This window comes from Fulvia fulva, chromosome 5, assembly GCF_020509005.1.
Source record: "Fulvia fulva chromosome 5, complete sequence".
In the NCBI taxonomy this organism is placed as follows: domain Eukaryota; kingdom Fungi; phylum Ascomycota; class Dothideomycetes; order Mycosphaerellales; family Mycosphaerellaceae; genus Fulvia; species Fulvia fulva.
Window position 1 is genome coordinate 3300698 of NC_063016.1, and position 21032 is coordinate 3321729.

The following is a 21032-nucleotide window of genomic DNA, read 5'->3' on the forward strand; positions in this document are numbered from 1 at the left end:
CTTTCCGCCGAGGAGTGCCAGACTGCTCAGCAGCGGCACGCGAAAGCTGTTCCAGAAGTCCAGCTGCTCAAATGGTCTCCCTGAACTCGTGCGTGTCCATTGAGCTTGCCTCCAGCAATCGGTGATCACTTTTCCAATCTCGGGGCATTGGGAACTTGGCTAAGGCCTTCAGGAGTGTTTGATCATCAACGTTGCCGTGGTAATCGACCATGGCCAACATATACGTTGCCATGGCCAGCTGAAAGTCAGGACCGTACAGCTGTGCTGCGTATGCAGCTATGGACCGTATCTTCATGTGCAACAAGGGGGCTCCTGGCTCCGGCTTCTCGTCGCGCTTGAAGTAGTCGGCGGTTGAATGGTTGATGGGATTGTCGATAAACCCAACGCCCCTGATTTGACTTCGGGGAATTGCTTCGTAACTCGGCCCAGAGATGATACCGAACGCCAGGTACTGGTGCGCAAATACGCTCACAGGATGTCGCAGCACTTCCGACATCGCCCATGTCGGCATGACCACGACGGAAGGATCCAACTTGGAAACGTCGAGGATGCTTATACAAGCGTTGCTGTGATGTGACGCTCCGATACTGAGCACGAAGGCTAGTGACTGAGACCCTATCACATGAGATGAGTTAGCCTGCCCACGCACTTGACCACCACAGAGACAATTTACTGGTGCCGTTACGTGCTGCACTTACAGGAAGAATACACTGGCTCCGTGAGCTGGCCATGCAGATGCTGATTGGCTAGCTGTGCCAGTTTCTGGCGAGAGGTGTCGTAGAATGAGTCGATGTCCGTAGTGTCGAGGAAGGCAAGGGGTGCGATTGCTTGTTCGGTGTTTAGCCTAGCATTGCCGCCAGATGTAGGTGACCAGGCGCGGAACAAGAAGCGAGGCAGTGTCTTACGGACGGTTTCTACTTCATCCGCCGACACTGCGTCGATTGGATCCCGGGTGGCTTTAGCAGTAGGCTTGTTCGTACTCGGTTTGGCCGCGGTCTTCCTGGTCTTCGTGGCGATTTTGGTCTTCGGGTTGGCAGTTCCTTTCGCCATTTGTCTGAAGATTGCTGTGTAGTGCTGGTGATGCTGGTTGTGATGGCGATCTCTGTCCGTCTTCGTGGAGCATATATACGCCCACGCAGGTCTCCTTCGAACCCATGATCTACATTCAGTAAGACAGCACGCATTGTTGGAGCGAGTTCTCGGAAAGACTCCTGTCTAAGCCAAATCAGCTAGACGCGTTGTGTGTCTCAATGCTGCTCGAAGCAAGACACGAGCACCTGTCCGAACCGCAGGCTAGCTATCACAGTGTTAGTGAACAACATTGCTACTGTCTGGCAGGTGCAAGCAGCAACGTGAATGCCCATGGATGGCAGAGAAAGAGTGTCTCTGAGAGCACTACTGCTGGAAGACGTCTTACGCGCTGGGTCAATATCTCAAGCAGACGGAACATGATCATCATACTGTTTGATGCCGGATCCATTACGCTGGTCGAATGATGCATTGCTCCCTGGTGTAAGCTTCGCTCTGGTTAGAGCAACATGGTGTAGGTGCGGGAGGACGTCAACAGAGCATTTCCGGTCTTCGTAACCCACGACGAGTTTGGTTCCATCGGCAGATCGCATGGTCGATCAACATGCTCGTCCATCTTGAAAACTCGTGCTGAGCTCATCACCGAAGTGGAAGCACGCGAACCGTGGGTGAAACATGGTATCCATCTGGCGTGATAGTGTCCTGTGGCGGCATTAGGCATGTCATGGCAGGGCTGCAGTGTTGCTGAGACCGTGAGAGCGGACTTGATTGGGGGAAGGATGTCAACGTAGGGAGCAGCGAGGGAGGCGTGATGGTCGTGAGGTCACGGGTGCCCAGTGAATTGTGATTGTAGAACTAGAACTACTCGGGAACGCGGGCCGCATGTCCCGCTCGACGATGGACTTCTTCAATGCAGCAGCAACAACCTCACTTTGCACTCCAAGACGTCGTGGTCGCTGCAGGAGTGAGAAAGTGCATGGCTCGATGAACAAGCCTACTGGCCCATGGCTTTACGCTGGCCTTGCCTCATCTCTTCCCACCATCGAGCCCGATGAAAACGAACCAGGCCAGACCAAGATACGCAGCAGTGGCATTGCAGAAGATGGCTTCTCTGATCTGCCGCCACCCTGCAGGACTCTGCAGTCCAAGGATAAGGACGAGCCGCTGAACGAAGTGACACAAGATGAGGCTCAGAACAGTATCGGCCTCCAACCACAAGTCCTCCTCTTCCGCTACCGAGACAAGATCCATGCCATGGATCACGCGTGCCCGCATCAAACATATCCGCTGTCACGAGGGACAATCTACGACATCGAGGACTTTGGTGTAGTGCTGAGCGCCGGGATTACATGTCCGAAGCACGGCTGGTCATTCGACCTCTTCACAGGCGAGTCGGACCGCGGAAGGTACAAGCTGAACCTGTGGGAGGTGGAGATAAGAGATGGCGACAAAGGTCAAGAGATCTGGGTGAGGCGGAGGGAAAGAAGAAGGATGGGATGACCTGCGCGCCAACTTCCACTACATTACTTCCACGCTATGCCACCACATGCGACCAATGCCTACACCAGATGCTGGACCACTCAGACAAACTGCCTCACAACCTCGACCTTCTCGCAGCTTGGGTTCTGCGGCGCGTCCTTGCCGGCCACCCAGCTCAGTGCATCGTACTGGTAAGCGGCGTAGTAGGTCCGGCAGACGTACCTAGCATCAAAACGTCAGCACAACTCTCGAAATGGACCTGGCACGACCTACCAGCGATAGTATGCCACTGTGCCGGTCTTTGCTGGCACAACGGTATCGTCGATGTAGCTCTGGATGTTCATGTGGTTATCCTTGTCGAAAGCAACCTGGGTCGGGGTGTTGGTGGGCTCAAACAACGGAAGAGCAACGTTGGAGGATGGGTTGTAGAGCAGCTGCATTCCCTCGGACGCTGGATCGCCTCATCAGCATTTTATCCTGTCATGTTAAAGTTGGACAAAACATACAAGTCTCATCGCCGCCATTGACTGGAAGTGCGTAGGTCAAGGTCCCGGTCTCGCCAGCATTAGGGTCGGCACCGACTTGGCCTAAAGTGGTATTGAATTGGTACGTGCTCGCGGCCGACGCGTCGGCGCCTGGCTTTCCTCCGACACAGAGACCTTCGATGGCGGCGCCTTCGTGGCAGGCGACCAGAGCTGAGCCGTTGTACTTGCCGGCGTAGTCGAGGACCAGGTAGAATGGTTTGGACTGCACCTGCTGCTGGGCGCTCACAGCGGAGGCCAAGGACAGCAGTGCTGCGGATGCTGCGGTGACAGTCTTCCTGTTGTTTACTGTGGTTGAGTTTGTTGGATGTCGTTGGTGTAGTCGGCTTTGGATGATCTGCTCTGACTGTTTCTGCTCTCCAGTCGAGGTCCTGCCAGGTCTTTATACTCAGCAGTGCTGTTCTCGGACACCACGAAGCTGAAGCTGCCTCAACACGATTCGAAGCCAAAATTCGAAGCCAAAATCGCAGTTCCTGCCGTTGTTATACTCAATAGGTATCGCATTGAAGCTGCGCACAGCTTGGCGCCATACCAAAGAAGCTCTGTCGACATCATGCAGCTGGAAGTGCCAAGAATAGCAAGCTATCGACGCAGATCTTGTCAGTAGCTTGTTGCAGGATTCGGGCTTCCTGAACGGGCTCACCCGGGGACGATCGCCTTATGTTCTGAGCTAGATTTTGGTGCACGCGGGAAGGTCGGCACTCTGGGAACGGCATACCGACGTTTATGCTACATAAGAAGAAGGTAAGCTCTTGGGCAAGCTACAGGCAAAGCACGCTATCAGGCACACTGATGGGCCCGTGAGCTCGTATTCTGGTTGTGCAGCTGTGTTGACTGCTCAATGTTGTGGCAAGATATTGGTACTAGCGGGACCTCCTACGTCATGGGATGGAAACGACAAAGGATATTGCTCGTGAAGGATCCAGTACGAGGAATTGGTCATTGCTATGGACGACTACGATGCATGCCTACTGTCGCCGGTGCGGAACGTCAGAGAGCAGTAGAAACAGATGCAGCGCCGTCTTGGCGAGCACGAAGAACAGCTAATGCATAAAGGAATAGTGACGATCCGGACCTTGCTATACCACTCGGGAACACTTGCATCCAGTAACAACCAACCTATGGGATGACGAAGGTATGGGATCAGGAAGTAGGTGCACGAGGTCTTCATCAGATCATGAAAGGTCATGCAGGATGTCCAAGGAGAGTGTCGATGCTATCAAATACTCATCGCCCGGCATTTACACACTCAGGTGATATTTTTCCCATTTCCGATGTTCCTTGAGCTCCATCTAGCTCAGCAGCGTTCCCGGCCGCCTCGACGATATTGTTGCTGGATTTCTCGACCAGCGGTGCGCCGTCTTTTTCCACCATCGTAGCACCATCGCTTTTACACGACGCCATCTGGTTCCGCTGCTTTTCTGTTGAAAGCATATTGTGTCGCCGAGGCCAACTCCCCAGGCCGAGAGTGAAAAGAACAGCGACAATGATCGCGAATATCTGCAGAAAGATCAGGATCGACCAAATCACCGTTGCGCGTACAGCATCAACAACCGACGTCCCAACTCCAACACCTACCTCGACACCTTTGGCGTGCTGCAAATGGCGCCTTATCCCAGACGTCGCGGCCCTGATGTTCTCAGCTGCTGTGACGATGGTTGTACAGGATGGCGCGTATGGCTTGCTGGGTTGTGGTAATGTGAAGGTGTCATTCCTACAATAGTTTCACCGTTCGTTCGATACGATATCGCTCTCGCGACAGTGAGTAGTCTGCTCGTCGTTGCAAGACCAGAGAAACGCCCTCTTAGCGTCTACAATGGTTACAGCCTTAACGACTTTGAAATACGGCAATGTACTTACCAAGCCTGCACTTAGTCTCACACCCAAGGCGTTGCTATGGATAGCATGCGGGTGTTTGATATAATCCTTTGTAGATGTACCGCTTGTCGCCCTCGATCATAAGGGCTTCGTGGTCATGCGGTTGGCCATCTCGACAGTGTCCATTCGACATACACTGGTCTGTCGGGAGGCAGCAGGTTGATGAATGGATGCACTTTACATACGCCTTGTCTTTGATGATGGCGGGATACCCATTGCGGAAGAAGCAGTCTTGCAACCATAGCTGCAGCAAGCTCAATGAGCAGTGCAATGGCAAGGGTCATACCTGGTGAAAGAGCATGTGCAATAGAGGCTTCTGAACTATGGCCTATGCCACTTTATGGAGTTGTGGCTTTCGATGCTGTCGCACAAGCCTGAAGCAGCGTACCGAGCCTCGTGTCCTTCAGCTCGCACAACGATCGTGAAGGAGCAGCGCTTCGTGTCACCAACCTGTCGAAAAAGCCTTGGCATTCCTGAGGCTGAATGCTATGCGAGGACTGTAGTAGTACCAGTATGTTGCATTTACATCGAAGAACAGGCAGGAGGTATCTTTGACCACATCGAAGCAGGAAGGCCGGATATCCAGCGACATACGCCTCTAGTACGTGCCATTGGCGAGCTCTCTCCAATGCTACAAACACTGCCTACACCATGTCGTAATCGCCACCGCGGCCAGTATGAATGCCGCCACTGACCAGTATATCTGCACCAGTCACATACGCGGCTGCGTCGGAAAGTAAGAACACCGCTGCTGGCGATACTTCATCAGGCTGTCCTATCCGGAGCAAAGGTGGTGCACTGTCCATCAGCTCGGCGGCGGCTTTCGTGGTGTGCTCCTTGGCGCCTCTGGTCTGGTTCGTATCGATGAATGCCGGTGAGATCGAGTTGACGCGAATGCCTTTTGGCCCGAGCTCACTGGACAACACTTTCGAAAGCATTTTCACTCCACCCTTCGAAACATTGTAGCCAGCCATCCGGTAGCCGGGAAGATTACAGTGAGCTGTGATAGAGGCGATGAAGACGACGCTTCCAAGTGTGCCTTGCTTCTGAATTTGTTGCACTGTTAGCTGGGCAGCGTAGAAGGAGCCCATCGCCTATCACATGTCAGCCGGATCTCTCAGCCACAAGCAGTAGCCGAATACTCACGTTAACTTGAATGACCTTCTCGACTTCCTCCCACTTCTGATCGACGAAAGGCTTGTCAATCGCAAGCCCAGCCGCAGTCACAATCCCATCCACCCGACCTAACGACTCTACGGCTTTATCGAATGCCGCCTTCAAGCTCTCCTGCTTGCTGACATCGCACTGGTGATAGCCGACTTTCACGTTGAACTTCTTCGCCAAGCCATATACATCTTCCCGAGGCTCGTCCCGAAGATCTAGCACTGCTACGTTGCCTCCGGATTCTGCGATATCTTTGGTGATGTGGAAGCCAATCCCCATTGCTCCGCCAGTGACGAGGTAGGATTTGCCATCGAGGCGGAACTTCTGGGTGATGCTTTGAGGCGCCATGATGTTCAAGCTACTTCGATCGATTACACAGCCTTTCAAGTTTCCAGTCCAATATGAGCGTGAGTCGAGCTCGTGTAGGAGCGTGTGCAGATGGAGATCTGTCGTTCTTGCTCCTGCTCTTCTTGCGGAACGCTTCCGTGTGCCTGCTCCAGAAGAGACCTTCTCTCGGCTTACACGGCTATTCACCTGGCTATGGACGTGGTTTTCGTACGGTACCAAGCACACCGACTTTGGTGATATCTTTGCCTCAAGCCGCATGATGCCGACTCACAGTAACATCTCAGGTGAAGGGCCATCTGTGTCCCCGGTCCGTACCCAGACCCTCGATGTCGGCCTGAAGAGTGCACACGACTCGTCCTTGGCGATGCAGGAACGACATGTCTGATCTGAGTTCAGTAGCCGGGTCACCGGGACTGATGGACAGGTACGAAGGTTGTCAAGATTGTGGAGAAACCTCAAGGGACACCAAACTTCCTGCGGGGTGGTGATCGGTCCGGTACCCACTCGACAGAGGCATTGGCCAGGTCCAGCCACTAGTTCCCTGCCATTGTAGATCAGGCGAGATAGCGACACTGCAAAACACCTCCTCACGAGCTGAGGGCGATGTTGCTCCTTATCAGCGGCAAGAACAGTACGCTCGGATGGGGTAGCAGAGTGATCAACGACGGCATTGGGATGCGATTGTTAAGCAGGTGGTGACGACAACACAAATCATCTTCATCGACGGACTAGACTTTGCTCTTACTGTATGACACTATTGCCACCATGATGGAGCAACATGACATGATCGTGATTGGAGCCGGTATGTTCTCAGCCTTGTAGCAGGTGCTGTGAATCTGACACTTACGATGGCCAGGCTGGTTTGGTCTATCGGCTGCGAAGACGTACTCGTTCTAGAAGCAGAAAGCAGCACTGGAGGAACGTAGTCGAATGATCGTCTGTATCCTGGTCTCAAATCGAATAATCTCCATGGCGGCTACGAAGACCCAGACTATCCCATGATCCCTGAGCATTATGGCATCACTCACGAAGATCACATTCCCGGGCGAGTCCTTCACAAGTATCTTACAGACTTGTCCAAGAAGTTTGGCATCTTCTCCAGGACTCGGTTCAACACTCGTGTAGAATCGCTCGAGCCTACATCAGATGGCGGCTGGAAAGTGGTCACGACGACAAATGGAGAGAAGGAGCAGACACTGCACAGCAAGAAGGTCATTGTTGCTACTGGGCTGACATCAGCTCCGAACTTCCCACAGTATCCAGGCGCAGAGACCTTCAACGCACCCTACTTCCATGCCAAGGACTCCTGTCGCCAAGGAGGAACGGTGAAGACTGCAAAACGAGCAGTGGTGGTCGGAGGTGCAAAGTCGGCCATGGACGTGGCATTTGCATATGCTGCGGAAGGTGTGCCTGTCGATATGGTGATTCGACCTAGCGGCAACGGGCCTGTGTGGATCTCATATCCTCATGTCATGGGTGGCAAGCGACTGGAGCAGTTGTTGCATGTCCGGTGGATGCAGTGGTTTTCACCCTGCCCATTCGGTGGCGGCGACAGCTGGCTTGGTCGGACAATGCGTAACTTTCTCCACGGTACAGCAATCGGTCGTTTCCTTACCGACCAGTTCTGGGCCGGACTTTCTGGCGAAGTCGTCACCAACAATGGGTACAAGACAAATGCTGAGCTTGGCAAGCTCCAGCCGTGGAATCCTGCCTTCTGGATAGCTTCAGGTAAGTGCTGCTGTGTTGTTGCCCATGGAGAGTACCAGCTGTGAGGTAGCTTTGCTGACCTATCTTGCTATAGGCCTTAGCATCCACAACTTCGATCGCGACTTCTTCAATATGGTCAAGAATGGGGAGGTCAAAGTACACAGTGCTGACGTCGAGCGGATGACGGACCACACTGTTCACCTCTCAGACGGCACCGAACCGAAGACCGATGTCCTTGTCTGTGCCACTGGCTGGCGAAAAGAGCCTTCGATCCGCTTCCTGAACTTCGGCACTGCTGGGATCGGCCTACCTTACACACCAACGGAACAATCTTCTCTGGCGACAGATTACGATGACAAGATCCTGAAGATGTACCCTCGCCTCGCAACCCAGCCCACACTCAACTTCAAGCCCAAGGCAGATCCTTTCCGTCTCTACCGCTTCATGGTACCACCAGCACGCATCGAAGATCGTAACATCGCTTTCGCAGGCATGATCTCTTCTGTCTCGACAACCATGGTTGCTGCTGTCCAAGCTTTGTGGATCTCGGCATATCTCGATGGTAAGCTCGATCACGCACCTGGGTCGAAAGAAGAGGTGACCAAAGAGGTGATGCTGCACACTCAGTGGGGTAAGTGGAGGTATCCTTGTGGATATGGTGCTAGTCTTCATGACTTTGCTTTCGACGGCGTCCCCTACAACGATTTATTGCTGAAGGACCTTGGTGTGAAGGCGAACAGGAAGCAGGGATGGAAGGACGTCACGGAGCCATATCAGCCGCCAGACTACAAGGGTATCATCGATGAGTGGCTCGAGCTGAACACCTGAGATTGGGACGGTTATGTGTAGCTAATATAGTCGAGAAATTGTGCATATTGCTTCGTGTCTCAGGTTCAACTTCGGCTGAATGTGTTTGTGCCAACAGTCACATGCTCGAATCAGAGAATGGCCCACTTAGCCGCTGCAACTGGGCAACGTATCCTCTGCACTGAAGCCGGAGGCTGGATATAGATCGAGGGCGCGGCCAATGTACATAGTCCACAACATAGATGAAATGCGGAACTCAGGAAGTTCCATGTTACTGTCATTAACCCTCTTGCTACTATTGGCCTCCTAATTCCCTCGGCTTGAACTCAAACATCTTGTTACTGTCCACAGAGTTCTTATCTCTCATCTTCGCCACTGTATCAGTTCCTGCGACGGGCAGGCTCACCTCATACCTCACAACGCCACCCTTCACCCCATTGCCATTGACACGTCCATTCGTGCCGTTGGCACCATTCGTGACGTTATTCTCGTTGGTTCCAGCATCTTTGGCGTCGACCTTCAGCACCAATGTCTCCGGAAGAACACCGATCTGCCTCAGAGCAGTGCCTTGATCCCAGGTGATGTGCTCATGGTAAAGCCGGTCACCACGAATGTTGACAACGGCCATCATGGGGATCTCCACATATTTGTTTGTTGGTGGAAGGCCAGGGAAGAGCCAATCTGGAGTCATGTCGTGTGTGAACTTGTAGATGAACTCATCGACTACTCTGTCGATGCCAACTGTTCGGGAAATGAGCTCGAGCTCAGTGTCGGCTGGGTTGGAGAAGATGAAGTGATTTGTGTAAAAGTCTGTGAGAGCTTTCCTCCCGATGCCACCGGTCATCTAGAGAGTGGTCAGTCAGACAACAGAGGCACCCTTCGATAAAATGAGCTTACTGTCGGAACGTGGTTAACATATGGCTCCTCGACCATAGTCGTCATGGTGTTCGCAACACTCCGATCGCCAAACTCGTAATATGTGTGCTCTTCCCACAGAAGCTCGAGGTCAAAGTATGGCCCTCCCATAAGTGGCTTCAGGAACGCAAGATTTCGTGAATGTGACACCGCCTCCGTGGCATAGTGAAAGTCCTTATGGCACGGTATTGGGAAGCTGTACTGCTGGTTCGTGCCGTACTCGTACACTTTACTTCCTGGCTTCAAACTCTTCTTCGTCTCGTCGCCGGCCAGGTGATAGATGGTGGGCACGGAGGCTTGAGCAGACAATGTCGAAAACTGTGCAGCCTCGGCATACAGCGCAGCGCAAACGATGCGATCCTTGAGGCTCTCCGTCGCGGTTGCAGATTTGGACCACATTTCGGCACCGTAGCAGATCAAGCCCATCCTATCCTTTGGCTCGCACTCATGGCATTCGCTCAGCCTCTGGATCGCCGTCTTCAGTGCTGAAGATGATGCTTGAGGCCTGATCTCCACCACACAATAGCCTTCTTCTGCCCATTTCATGCGTAGTGATGGAATGCCGTCCTGAATCTCTATCGGCGTTGCTGACTCCTCGTTCGGCGATAGTACGATCATACCAGGCCCTATGCCCTTTCTTGAAAGCGGTCGTACTAAGGTAATGCCGTCTGATATGTGCTCTGGCTTCATTGGTGGGACTGGCTGTGGCGGCCCTGAGCCATAAACGAATTCCGGCATCTCGACAAGTATAGAATATTCAGCTGTTGATGTATGATAGGGGGCTTAGTATAGACCGTATCCTTCGTGCCACGCCGTTCAGATTGCACGCAGTTCTGGTCAGAGGGAAGACAAACAAGATAGTCCTGTCAATGCCTATCGTGTGTCTTGTACGGAGTGCTTCGGTCTGGATGTATCTCCTAATCCCGTGATATCGTCCAGTCGCTGTGCTGCGCCGATGTTGTTGTGCAGATAAGGCACATAGGGTTTGACTGTTCGATGATGCATTGACGCTGGCTTCGACGATCGGCTCAGAAGCCATCATCCGGCCAAGTAGTGGGGTCGGCCGAGATGAGGTGTTGTAGCCGATGGATGTGTGACCGGCTCGGTAGTATGGCTGCCAGTGCTTTAGCCGGGTATTTACCGTGTCAGACCAGATACCAGCTACTCATGTCGTTAACCGTTAACATTTGTGATTGTGTGAACGCGACGAGATCGTGTGACAGGACATAATGAGATTGAACAGCATTAGATTTGGATATCTTGCATGCACAGCTGTACAGCCGTGAATCGCCATGTACCGTAAACATTCCCTGTAATGGTCTCCATGCGAGTGTGTAAAGAAAGGCCGGAACTCGATGTTATCTGCGGTGTGGAGCTGGAAGGAGGACACTGCGACACTGTCTGCTCAGCGTGGACGTAGGTTAGTCCATCTGAGGAGTTCAAAGTCTTGTCACCATCCTAGAACATGTCCAGATCAGATATAGGGAAGTGCGGTTTGCTTTCCAGATCACTAACAACATCGCTTGCCGCCTCCTCAAGAGCATACGACACGGTCGGACTATCGACAAGCCTGACGCTACTACCGAGTGCTGCTTCTGTTTCGAACCTCGTCTCCAGAAAGTACCACACCAGTAGATCTTCAGCTCCCATAAAGATGGTGAAATGCTTCATCTCCTTTACGTCCCGACTCCTTTGGAGACCAGATAAAAACTTGGCAACACCGATAATCTGCCATTGCTCGCCCTCCAACCACCGGAGAATGAATTGCTGTCCACTCAAGCACTCTACGGCGATGTCACCCTCGACGAGGGTACAGTCCGGGCTCAAGATCATGTTCTGGGCAAGAGGCGCGCCGCCGTCATGTGGCAGCATGCCTCCCTTTTGGTCCGTCGCTGCGAACTCCCACAGACCGCTCATAGCCCAACTGGGGACTACCTTTGACGTGTGAGTAGTTCGTGGTGGGCGTCTCACACGTCGTGATGCGACGAGTCCCTCGAAGTCAGCATCACTGATGGACAGTTCGAGAGTGTCCAACAGTAGCCCTAGGTCGATGTCGTGCAGCGAGCCCATAACATGATCAAGATGACTGACACTCCTAATCGCCACCTCTAGGCGGCTCAAAGAGTAGTCCGCCAGCACCGGTGAGTCATACTGTAGCCAGTTCACGAGCCCCAAGATGCCAAAAATTCTATCTCTTGAATCAGTGCAACGACGGCCCCGGACGATTCTTAGTATAGCAGATAGATTCTGGGATACCATCCGTCTCTCGATACGTCGTGGTTTGCCTTGATCATCGTACGCCATTCTATGAGCTGGGCATCTCGCATCTGCGGAGAGTCTCATCGCTGAGTCTGTGATTTGGTCCCGCATTGCTCGAAACGTCTTGTTGGCATGTACACACATGCGGCCTCGATGCACTACAACAGTGCTCATGATATCGTATAATGTCTGCCAGTCAGCCCAGGAGTCCCCGCAGAGTATGGTGAGTCTGCGGGCCAGGATGAACTCTTGGAGCACCCATACTCGTGTCCAGTATGGTGCGTGACTTGTAGCAACCAGGCCACGATAGACATCCCAGGACGTTTCGCTATCCAGTCCATCAAGCCATGCAATAGACGACTTTCGGCGGTCGAAACCCGTCATGGGGATGTTATCGAAGAGGTGCTCGCTTCCCTCCGCGTGCTTGCCCAATGAGACAAAGACACAGTCGGCTCGAGAGAAGATGTCGCCCATCATGTTGACTTGGTGGCTGCGCTCGTCGTTGCGGCTCTGGTCTATGCAAATAGAATCGATCCAGTAGTATCGATATTGTTGATAAGGTGAGAGGTAATGCAGCTGTTTGATCGCATAGCGACAGTTCTTTGTGACCTTGAAGGCTTGTTTGTTTAGCCAGATAGTGTCGATTGCCTCGTCATCGCCCCAGGTGTACGAAATTGCAGCGTATCTCGGTGCTGCCGTGATTGGCCATCTCGTCACAGAGACGTTGTATCGGCCATCGAGCTTCGAGCGATGGATTTCAAGAAGTCGTATCTCATTCCGAGTATTGTCCAGCGGTGCATGTTCGAAGCTTCGCTCGCCCAGAGCTGAGTCCTGGCGCGCCGGTCCAGTCTCTGCCTCGAGGCTCGGCAGAACGGTGGAGGACGATGCTGGGCTTGACGTTTCCATATTGCATGTCGTGTAAGTCTCGTTCCGGGGTATTTGACAACGCTCGAAAGATCAGTGAGCTTTGTGCGCTGTACTTCGAAGTGGAGGCATCGCAGCTTGAAGGATTGCGGCTATGCAGTGGCTCTACACCTCATTGTGCATGTCGCCGTGGTGCTGTAAACAATCAGACCATGGTGCGTTACTACGTGCCGAAACACCCTCTGTGGTGTTAGTTCGTGGTCAATGGGATGATGCTGGTACGCGGCTGGGTGACTTGTCACGGAAGGATCTCATCACGTTCCTGCGAATCAGAATGGAGAATGCGCATTGTCCATTGCATGCCGACCGCGAGATATCAAGTATTTGATGCATGTCTCATCGTCGTGACCACGGGCGTGAAGCGAGGGAAACGTAGCTGCGAAAAGCATATGGCTGATTCCTGAAGACTGATGCTGTGAAGAAAGTTGTACTTTGCCAGCAGGAATGAACGGTGTGATGACCGGGGTCAAGCCGATTGGCAGAGCTGGAAGAGGCGCTAAGTAATGTGCACACTCATCCACTAAGCACGGGCTTCAAAGCCGAGAAGTATTCACACACTTCCACTTGACCTTCTCTGTGCACTTGACTATCTTCCTATTGCGCGACTTCACTACTCCGCCTTCTATAGCGAGTACTCATCGCCTTAGCGCCTTAGCGACCAGACTCCATGCAGCAAAGCATACCGTGTTCTGCACGCGAGACATAGGTCGGTGTAGAGACTGTAAACGCACGACAAGTCACTTCGAGTTGCAAATCTGCTTCGTGGTTGGTGCATTTGATCTAAAGTCATATGATTCCGTGACTCGCAACGCATCAACTGCTCATTTCATTGCTGCGGGCAATCCATGTAACACTTACCGGCACGATACACGCGGCCACGATGCTTAGTCCATGAATATCTGGCGGCTTCACTGCACTCCTTGACCACAGCAATAAAGTGAGCAGTTCGAAGGTGATCCATAGCTCTACTTGAATCCGTAGGACCAAGCCTTCGTCTGTCCGAAGACTGTACGTGGCATTTACTCGGCCTTCCCCTAGCTCAGTAGCAGTCACTGAGCTCTCCGCTTGATGCCAAAGTATGGTTACTGCCCTTCTTTGTAGGCCGTACTAGCATGCGGCTTGAACTTGCATGGAGGATTGGCCACCGGTGAGGACCTCGCCCAGTCGTCGCATCTCGAAGAAATCTTCCGCGCGAGAGCGACTTCGTTGCAAGAATCGACCTTGAACCGTGCGAGAATCCGAAGTTCTCAGAGCCGTCAGTAGCTATTCCCATACTTGTTCGCAATGAGGAATCGCAACTTCTCTGGAAACCGATGATGACCGGCTAATATTGGGCCAGCTGACTGGAGTCGGAGATGTGGCTGGAGTTTTGCTGGGTGCAATGTTGCCCTATGGTCTACGACCGGGTACGAACGACTTTCTCATGATTGGAGGGTGCTATTTGAGAGGTATCTCGCACGGTGAGACCTTATCACAGCACAAATTTCCTGGAGAACCGCCTGATACCTTGATACTATGTTGAACAGCCTGACGGATCGCGCTCAAGATTCTGGCATCGTCGTGGGTCCGGTCGCCGGTATATGCTATCCGGACTTACAGCAGCATCATCATCATCGTCCACAGGCTATCGTAGTATCCCGTACAGCTTTCGCGATCGTGCCTCGGGCACCACCTTCCTCGAGCACAGAAAGCCCCATCGTCGTACACCCACCTGGTGTGGACATTTTGTCTCTGAGCACAGCAGGATGCTCACCACGAAGCATCAAGCCAGTAGCACCTCTGACAGTCTGCGAAGCCATCGTGTAAGCTTGCTCCCTCGGAATGCCCATGCTGATCGCGCCAGCAGCCATAGCCTCTACAACGACCGCTGCAAAGGCGGTTCCTGACCCGCAAAGCGCGGTGCATGCGTCCATATTATCGGCAGGCAAGCGAACAACACGGCCAATGCGAGTAAAGATCCAGGTCAAGAGAGCATCTCTGTCAGCATCAAGGGGTGGATTTGGAATAGCAATGACAGTCATGCTCTCGCGAATGGCTGCCGCGGCATTGGGCATGGCACGGACGATTCTGCAGGCCTTGACGTCTGCGGGAGAAGCAGGAGTAGGGCTCCTACCGTATATGTTATCGCAAAGTGAACTCTCAGACAGGCCAGCACATATGCTGATCAACAGAGTGCCGGCGAGTGCTTCGCGCATACCCTCCAGCTCGAGGATCCTGGCCACCACGTTGGTCTCGCAGGCCAGAAGCACGATGTCCGCATCTTGCACAGCTTGTAGATTTCCATCCTCGTGTATCTTGAGCCTTGCATTGTATTTGCTCAATGCTGCTTTGACTCTTTCTGCACCGTGTGCGCTATGCACGCAAGCATGAAACTTCGAGGGCAGTCGTTGAGGCGTGGGCTCGGTACTGGTCGTGGTGTATGATGCAGCCGCAGATTCTTCGCTGTGGCTTTGCAAAGATTGTAGTATGCCTCCAAGTACCGCAGTGCCCATGGTCCCGCAGCCCAGCACTGTCATCGTAAGACCCCCATCTTCCAGCTCTGGCTTCGTGTGCAACCAGGAACGGTGCGCACGGGACTGCACTGCAAGTGCTTGCTTGAGTATGTCGTCCAGGCTACCCATGATGGCGGTATGGTTCCCGTGACTCGATACTGCGTGGAAGCAGAGATACTGTAAGATGTAAGATCTCTTGTGACAGCGATGTCATATGCAGGAACAGTGCAGCCACGTGGGACCCATACTTAACCCACAAAAGTGGCGCCGATGCAGAGTGAAGGACTCTAGTCTAGGCCGAGATCTCGACTTATTCTCGACTTTCACAACGGCCATCAACCACACCACCAACTCCATCGACAGTCGCGACGAAAGTGGTCATCTGAAGGTGTATGTACCATGTCTACCACGAAAAAGACACGGCTTGACAAGATCGATGAGTCTCGCGTCGCTGCTTGGTAAGAAGAGAGGACGACATGTCGTCTGCACACTCCCGCCCTTCGCCTTCCTATGAGAATGCTCCGAAACCGGCTACTCGGCACATCAACATCGTGCCTTCCTATTTAGTATTCCTATGTCACCCTCCTCTCCAGCAGCGATGACTTGTTGCATATGGACGGCCTCTCACGATGGCGGAAAAGACGACTCCATCCATGACAGATGACCTCACCAGCACACCCTTCCACATCGCAACAGACTGGGCCTCACCAGACGACCCAGATGACCCTCGCAACTTCTCTCTGTCACGAAAGATATGCTCAACCATCGCCTTCACCGGCCTAGCTTTTGTCAGTACCTTCGCGGCCTCCATCTACAGTCCAGGATCATCACTCGTCAGGAATGACTTCAGCTGCTGAGAAGAAGTTGCCGTCTTGCCACTCTCCCTCTACAATCTAGGCATGGGCTTCGGACCGCTGGTTGGCTCTGCAGACTGCGAGGTACTACGCTACGGTGCTGTTCCTAAGGCCGGTGCATATGTTGCTGACTGAGCCGATCGTGTCGCTCGTGTGTCTCTACAGTGGCTTCTTCTTTGGCTTAATGTACACGTTCGTCACTGCATCGCCCTGGATCTATCAGCACTACTACGGCTTCGACCTCACCGGCCAGTCGCTGTCGTTTCTCGGTCTGATCATTGGCGCCTTTATCGCGCCGATCCCAATGACCATCATGGACCTCACGATCTATCAGTCTCGGCTCGTACATTTCAGGACAACACATCTTGATACCGACCGCTTTTCTCCCGAGCACAGGTTGTACCCAGCCATGTTAGCATCGCCACTGCTCCCGACTTTCCTACTCATCTTTGCATGGACAGTCAGATCAGGGATACACTGGATCGTGCCCATCATCTTCCAAGGGTTGGCTATGTCGAGCAGCGTGATCATTTACGCTCCGAGCAACCTCTTCATGATCGATGCGTATGGACCGCTCTATGGGGCAAGTGCGGCGGGTGCGGCGATGTTGAGTCGGTATTCGTCGAGTGCGGCGTTCCCGTTGTTCTCTTTGCAGGTATGCATGTCACTCCCGCCAGGACGAGACTTGTACTAACAACAACGATCGTAGATGTATCACACCCTAGGCGTAGGCTGGGCGACCACATTACTGGCACTCTGCACCCTTGTCATGGCTCCCATACCGTGGCTATTTTGGAAGTATGGCGACAAGATCAGAGCAAGAACAAAGTACGAGACAAGTTCATAAATGATAGTATCCACACTTCTACTTTCCCTCGAGATAAGGCTCAAGTTCCCCACCAAAATTCCTCTTCTGCAGCTGTAGAGCCAGAAATCTACTCAAGAACCGCGCAGCCTTAACATCACCTCCCACGTAGAACAAATGCGGATGTCCCGCCAACTTCGCCATCCCTCTTATCTCACCTTCCTTGTCCGGACCGCCGTAACCATCCATCTGCTCCGCCACCCCTTCACCGACTATAGCTGCGGCAGCTTTGCGATAATCCCTATCAAACCCAGTGCACAGCACAATGATATCCGCCTCCAGCTCGGAGCCGTCTACAAACCGCAGTCCCCGCTCAGTAAGACATTCGACCGCTTCACCCTTCATCTTAACCTCACCCTTGACAATCCTCGCGCAGTTCCCGATATCAACGTAATGCCCACCAAGCCGAACCGTAATATGCTGGAAAAGATCACCGTATCGATCCAGTTTGAACCCTGCCTTCTCCAAATCATCGAATTTCTCAGGGGAGTGTTCGATCCCCGTGTGAACCCCGCGATTCGCCATTTCCCGTCCGATCTTGAGAGGGTGTGTGTAATACGGCCGGTCGGAGACAGCAATGGGTTTGTCGAGATTGTACTCTGCTGCATTGATTGCCACGAGCCATTCACCAGGCAAGACGAAAGTGGGAGAGCGTTGCACCATGGTTGTGTGCATCCCGATGTCGGCCATGTCTTCGGCTATGTCGTGAGCAGTATTGGCGGATCCAATTACGATTCCGCGGAAAAAGGGTTTGTCGGCGAAGGCGTTGACGTTTGTGGTAGTTGGCGGACTGGGTCATTGTGCCCTTGTAGTTGCTGGTGGCGATTCTGGGGGTGGTGGCCCATTGTGGCAAGATGGGAGCGGAGCAGCCAACGCCCAAGGCTGTTATGAGATTGAAAGATTTCCATTGCTGTGTACCATGGCTGCCAGAGGTCTGCACTGTCCAGATTTGGGTGGATTCGTCCCATGTGGCTTTGTCGACGCGGCTGCCCTCTTGCACGTTGATGCTGTGTCTCTGGGTCCACGCTTTATACGCAGAACCGATGCGCTTGATGGGAATAAGTTCGGGGTCCTCTGCGGTGAAGGTTCGATCGAATGGTAAATTACCCAGCTCTCTGCCTGTGTGCCACTTGGCAGAGTCATAGCGATGTGCCCAGGAGTCGCCGATCTTGGGTCTGTCGTCAAAGAGGATGTAATCGCAGCCAACGGCTTTGAGATGGCCAGCTGCACCCAGCCCAGCTTGACCGCCACCTACGACGATGGCATCGTATGTATGGTTGTCCCGGGCGATCCCGTTGGTCTGACCGTTCGAGCATGGACTGAGCTCATCGGGATGTCCATGGCCTTCGTAGTTCTCGCCATGACCTCAACATCCATATCTTCCAGTCTCCAGAGGTAGTTGGCGTGATTGATACTGTTCCAGCACAGTTGTCAATCAAGTCTCCGTCCTGTGTGCTGAAGTTAAGATCAATGTCGATCCAATTAGCATCTCCTGGTGCCTGGACTGTGCGTGGCTCTGAGTCTGCCAACTTGAACGGCGATCTCTTTCTTGCTGAGCTGAGCTGAGCTTCTGGAAGGTAAAGACAGTATGTCTCGCCATATCACATTGTCGGCCAAACAATCCTTCTGCAAGCTGTTCAGCTGCTCGACAGCCTTCTTGGCGAGGACATTAGCATCGAAGCTGTCGGGCAGGGGTCCTGAAGGCAGTGAGCCTGGGAAGTCGTCGTAATTTGCAAGAGGAGTATAATATAAGCCCGATGAAACATAAGCCCGATCATGACCTACCTACCTGAAGGATCTCTCTACATTCAGATGCTGTCTCGCTCTGCGTGCCGCGCGATCTCTGTGCTATCTCCGGATGAGAGACTTCAGTCCTTCAAGTCACTGCGATGCCGTCGTGATCCTAGTGGGTAGAGGTCCATTCAAGGCATCTGCAGCGACATAAGCTGCCGGCCATAGTATCAAGTAATGTCGGGCACCCTCGCCGTTGAATATCGCCGAGCTATATCCTGATATTGTAGTGCCCAGTCCAAGCACATACACTTTATGGACGACTTAGCAAGCTTACGCTGTGTGATAGTAGCACCCATGATGCATGCCGTGCACAACGAGGACTTAACCCAGATTTGATCAGCGCGAGGTCGACTCGGATATGACACACTATTTCATGCGCGCTCCGCTCGACTGAGACTTTCATTGTCGCCTTGCTGGGTGTTGTTCAAGAAACATGCAATGTTATTGGTCGGGATATGTCCACGGAGCCCTGCCTTAAGGCACCTCTATGTCCGAATGAGCCGATCGCTTAGGGCATATCCGATCTACCCGTGCGATGATGGACATCACTTTCACCTTTCACCTTTCGTCCTTCCTTGAGGACGCCAACATACCAACGAGGAACCACATGAATCGATCATTGGAAGGCGTACACGGTAGCTGGCTTTGCCATATCATGCACCGCGCACCACTCCTGCTGCTGTTTACCCAACAACAGACTAGGAGGCATTGCCACTGGAGGACACGCCAGGAGAGGAGAAGGCATATCTTGACGCGATGAACCCGCGAAAGGGCGTTGCGCTCGCTTCGCATCAAGCGCATATTGCCTTCATGTCGCCGCGGATGCCACGCCAGACTGTCACCTAATTTGCGCTCCCACCTTGATGCTGAGGCGTTGAGATACAATACCATCTGAACCGTGCAATGAGACGAGCCCGTAGATCTCCTTTGCTCCTTCAGAATGGCCGCATGTGTCAAACACGTCTTGTGAGACTGGCCGCAAACAGTGAATGAATGGCGCCGCCAGAAAGCCAAGTTTGCTTGTCCTCAAGATGTGCGTTGTCGCACCGTCACAACAGCATCTTCTCATTTATTTACCAGGTCGCACACGCCTCTATCAACCGCAGATGACCAGAGATACTCGAACATGGATATTGACAGAATCCTCAACCTCCCTCGAGCCGACCACCGCGTCACGTAAGTCAGCCGAATTCGTACCAGCCACTACACTAACACCCCAACAGACCACCCAAAATGCCACCCTACGACGACAAGATCCCCGTCATAATCGACAGAGAAAGCTTTGCTGAATTTACCGTCTCCCGCCACCTTCTCACCTCCATATCCGACTACCTCGCCTACCTCTTCGCCACCCCTCCCTCCTCCAACGGCAACACCGCCCTCCCCGACGATCCCATCGGAGCCATCATTTCAAAGACCGGCACTCGCAACGAGAAGCTGTACCTCACAAAGCTCAAAGTCTGTGACTTCCAAGACTTCCTCCGCTGGCTAACAGACGGCCACATTCTCCCACACCACTACGGCTACGACCAAATCACCATCGTAGCCTCCGCCAGCCGCATCATCCGCGCTCTCGACATCGGCATCATGCTCGAGAGTAACGCGTATGTGATGGCAGCGATGAATAAGTTCCACGTGGTTGGGGCATTCCTCGAAAGGCCGGAGGAGTTCGTGAATGAGATCTTCACGTCTACTAGGCAGATGGCAAATCATCCTGCGCGGAGGATGATTGTGGCGATCGTGGCGGCGAAGACGATGGTGAAGGGGAGGCGGGCTGTGTGCGACAGTGGCGAGAAGAGGATTGAGAGGGGTGAGAGGCTGAAGTCTGGGACGTTTTGGGGATTGTGGGATGAGTACTTTGGGGTGAGGAAAGGGGAGAGGAGCTATCCTGAGACGTTTGAGAAAGCGGTTCTGTGGGGAGGGTACAAGCAGTGAGTAGAAGGGGTATGGTATGGGAGAAGTTGGACCGAATCCG

The 21032-nt window shown here is 53.1% G+C and overlaps 11 protein-coding genes across 11 annotated transcripts; 4 read left to right on the top strand and 7 right to left on the bottom strand.

Annotated features, from left to right (window-relative positions):
* Positions 1-67: 67 nt before the first annotated feature.
* Positions 68-1050, bottom strand: CLAFUR5_06066 (uncharacterized protein; the record flags this gene model as incomplete). Its single annotated transcript, XM_047905214.1, has 2 exons — positions 68-615; positions 699-1050. The coding sequence occupies 2 exons, from the start codon at positions 1048-1050 to the stop codon at positions 68-70; spliced, it is 900 nt and encodes a 299-aa protein (XP_047762761.1).
* A 963-nt stretch (positions 1051-2013) lies between these two features.
* CLAFUR5_06067 (uncharacterized protein) lies at positions 2014-2529 on the top strand (the record flags this gene model as incomplete). Its single annotated transcript, XM_047905215.1, has 1 exon — positions 2014-2529. The coding sequence occupies one exon, from the start codon at positions 2014-2016 to the stop codon at positions 2527-2529; it is 516 nt and encodes a 171-aa protein (XP_047762763.1).
* Positions 2530-2609: 80 nt separating this feature from the next.
* Positions 2610-3602, bottom strand: CLAFUR5_06068 (uncharacterized protein; the record flags this gene model as incomplete). The annotated part of the gene is made up of 4 exons (XM_047905216.1): positions 2610-2730; positions 2782-2959; positions 3015-3421; positions 3568-3602. 4 exons carry the CDS (start codon positions 3600-3602, stop codon positions 2610-2612), a joined length of 741 nt encoding a protein of 246 aa, XP_047762506.1.
* A 1970-nt stretch (positions 3603-5572) lies between these two features.
* Positions 5573-6440, bottom strand: CLAFUR5_06069 (Sorbose reductase sou1; the record flags this gene model as incomplete). Its single annotated transcript, XM_047905217.1, has 2 exons — positions 5573-6022; positions 6075-6440. 2 exons carry the CDS (start codon positions 6438-6440, stop codon positions 5573-5575), a joined length of 816 nt encoding a protein of 271 aa, XP_047762507.1.
* Positions 6441-7438: 998 nt separating this feature from the next.
* Positions 7439-8975, top strand: CLAFUR5_06070 (FAD-dependent monooxygenase DEP4; the record flags this gene model as incomplete). The annotated part of the gene is made up of 2 exons (XM_047905218.1): positions 7439-8168; positions 8242-8975. 2 exons carry the CDS (start codon positions 7439-7441, stop codon positions 8973-8975), a joined length of 1464 nt encoding a protein of 487 aa, XP_047762637.1.
* A 274-nt stretch (positions 8976-9249) lies between these two features.
* On the bottom strand, positions 9250-10607 carry CLAFUR5_06071 (uncharacterized protein; the record flags this gene model as incomplete). Its single annotated transcript, XM_047905219.1, has 2 exons — positions 9250-9798; positions 9852-10607. 2 exons carry the CDS (start codon positions 10605-10607, stop codon positions 9250-9252), a joined length of 1305 nt encoding a protein of 434 aa, XP_047761857.1.
* A 720-nt stretch (positions 10608-11327) lies between these two features.
* On the bottom strand, positions 11328-13034 carry CLAFUR5_06072 (Heterokaryon incompatibility protein 6, OR allele; the record flags this gene model as incomplete). Its single annotated transcript, XM_047905220.1, has 1 exon — positions 11328-13034. One exon carries the CDS (start codon positions 13032-13034, stop codon positions 11328-11330), a length of 1707 nt encoding a protein of 568 aa, XP_047762361.1.
* A 1628-nt stretch (positions 13035-14662) lies between these two features.
* Positions 14663-15673, bottom strand: CLAFUR5_06073 (Pyrroline-5-carboxylate reductase; the record flags this gene model as incomplete). Its single annotated transcript, XM_047905221.1, has 1 exon — positions 14663-15673. One exon carries the CDS (start codon positions 15671-15673, stop codon positions 14663-14665), a length of 1011 nt encoding a protein of 336 aa, XP_047762360.1.
* An 846-nt stretch (positions 15674-16519) lies between these two features.
* Positions 16520-17245, top strand: CLAFUR5_06074 (Efflux pump atB; the record flags this gene model as incomplete). Its single annotated transcript, XM_047905222.1, has 2 exons — positions 16520-17053; positions 17108-17245. 2 exons carry the CDS (start codon positions 16520-16522, stop codon positions 17243-17245), a joined length of 672 nt encoding a protein of 223 aa, XP_047762363.1.
* Positions 17246-17263: 18 nt separating this feature from the next.
* Positions 17264-19353, bottom strand: CLAFUR5_06075 (uncharacterized protein; the record flags this gene model as incomplete). The annotated part of the gene is made up of 4 exons (XM_047905223.1): positions 17264-17961; positions 17996-18617; positions 18679-18830; positions 19305-19353. The coding sequence occupies 4 exons, from the start codon at positions 19351-19353 to the stop codon at positions 17264-17266; spliced, it is 1521 nt and encodes a 506-aa protein (XP_047762362.1).
* Positions 19354-20046: 693 nt separating this feature from the next.
* CLAFUR5_06076 (uncharacterized protein) lies at positions 20047-20992 on the top strand (the record flags this gene model as incomplete). Its single annotated transcript, XM_047905224.1, has 3 exons — positions 20047-20090; positions 20138-20233; positions 20281-20992. 3 exons carry the CDS (start codon positions 20047-20049, stop codon positions 20990-20992), a joined length of 852 nt encoding a protein of 283 aa, XP_047762205.1.
* Between the last annotated feature and the right edge of the window lie 40 nt (positions 20993-21032).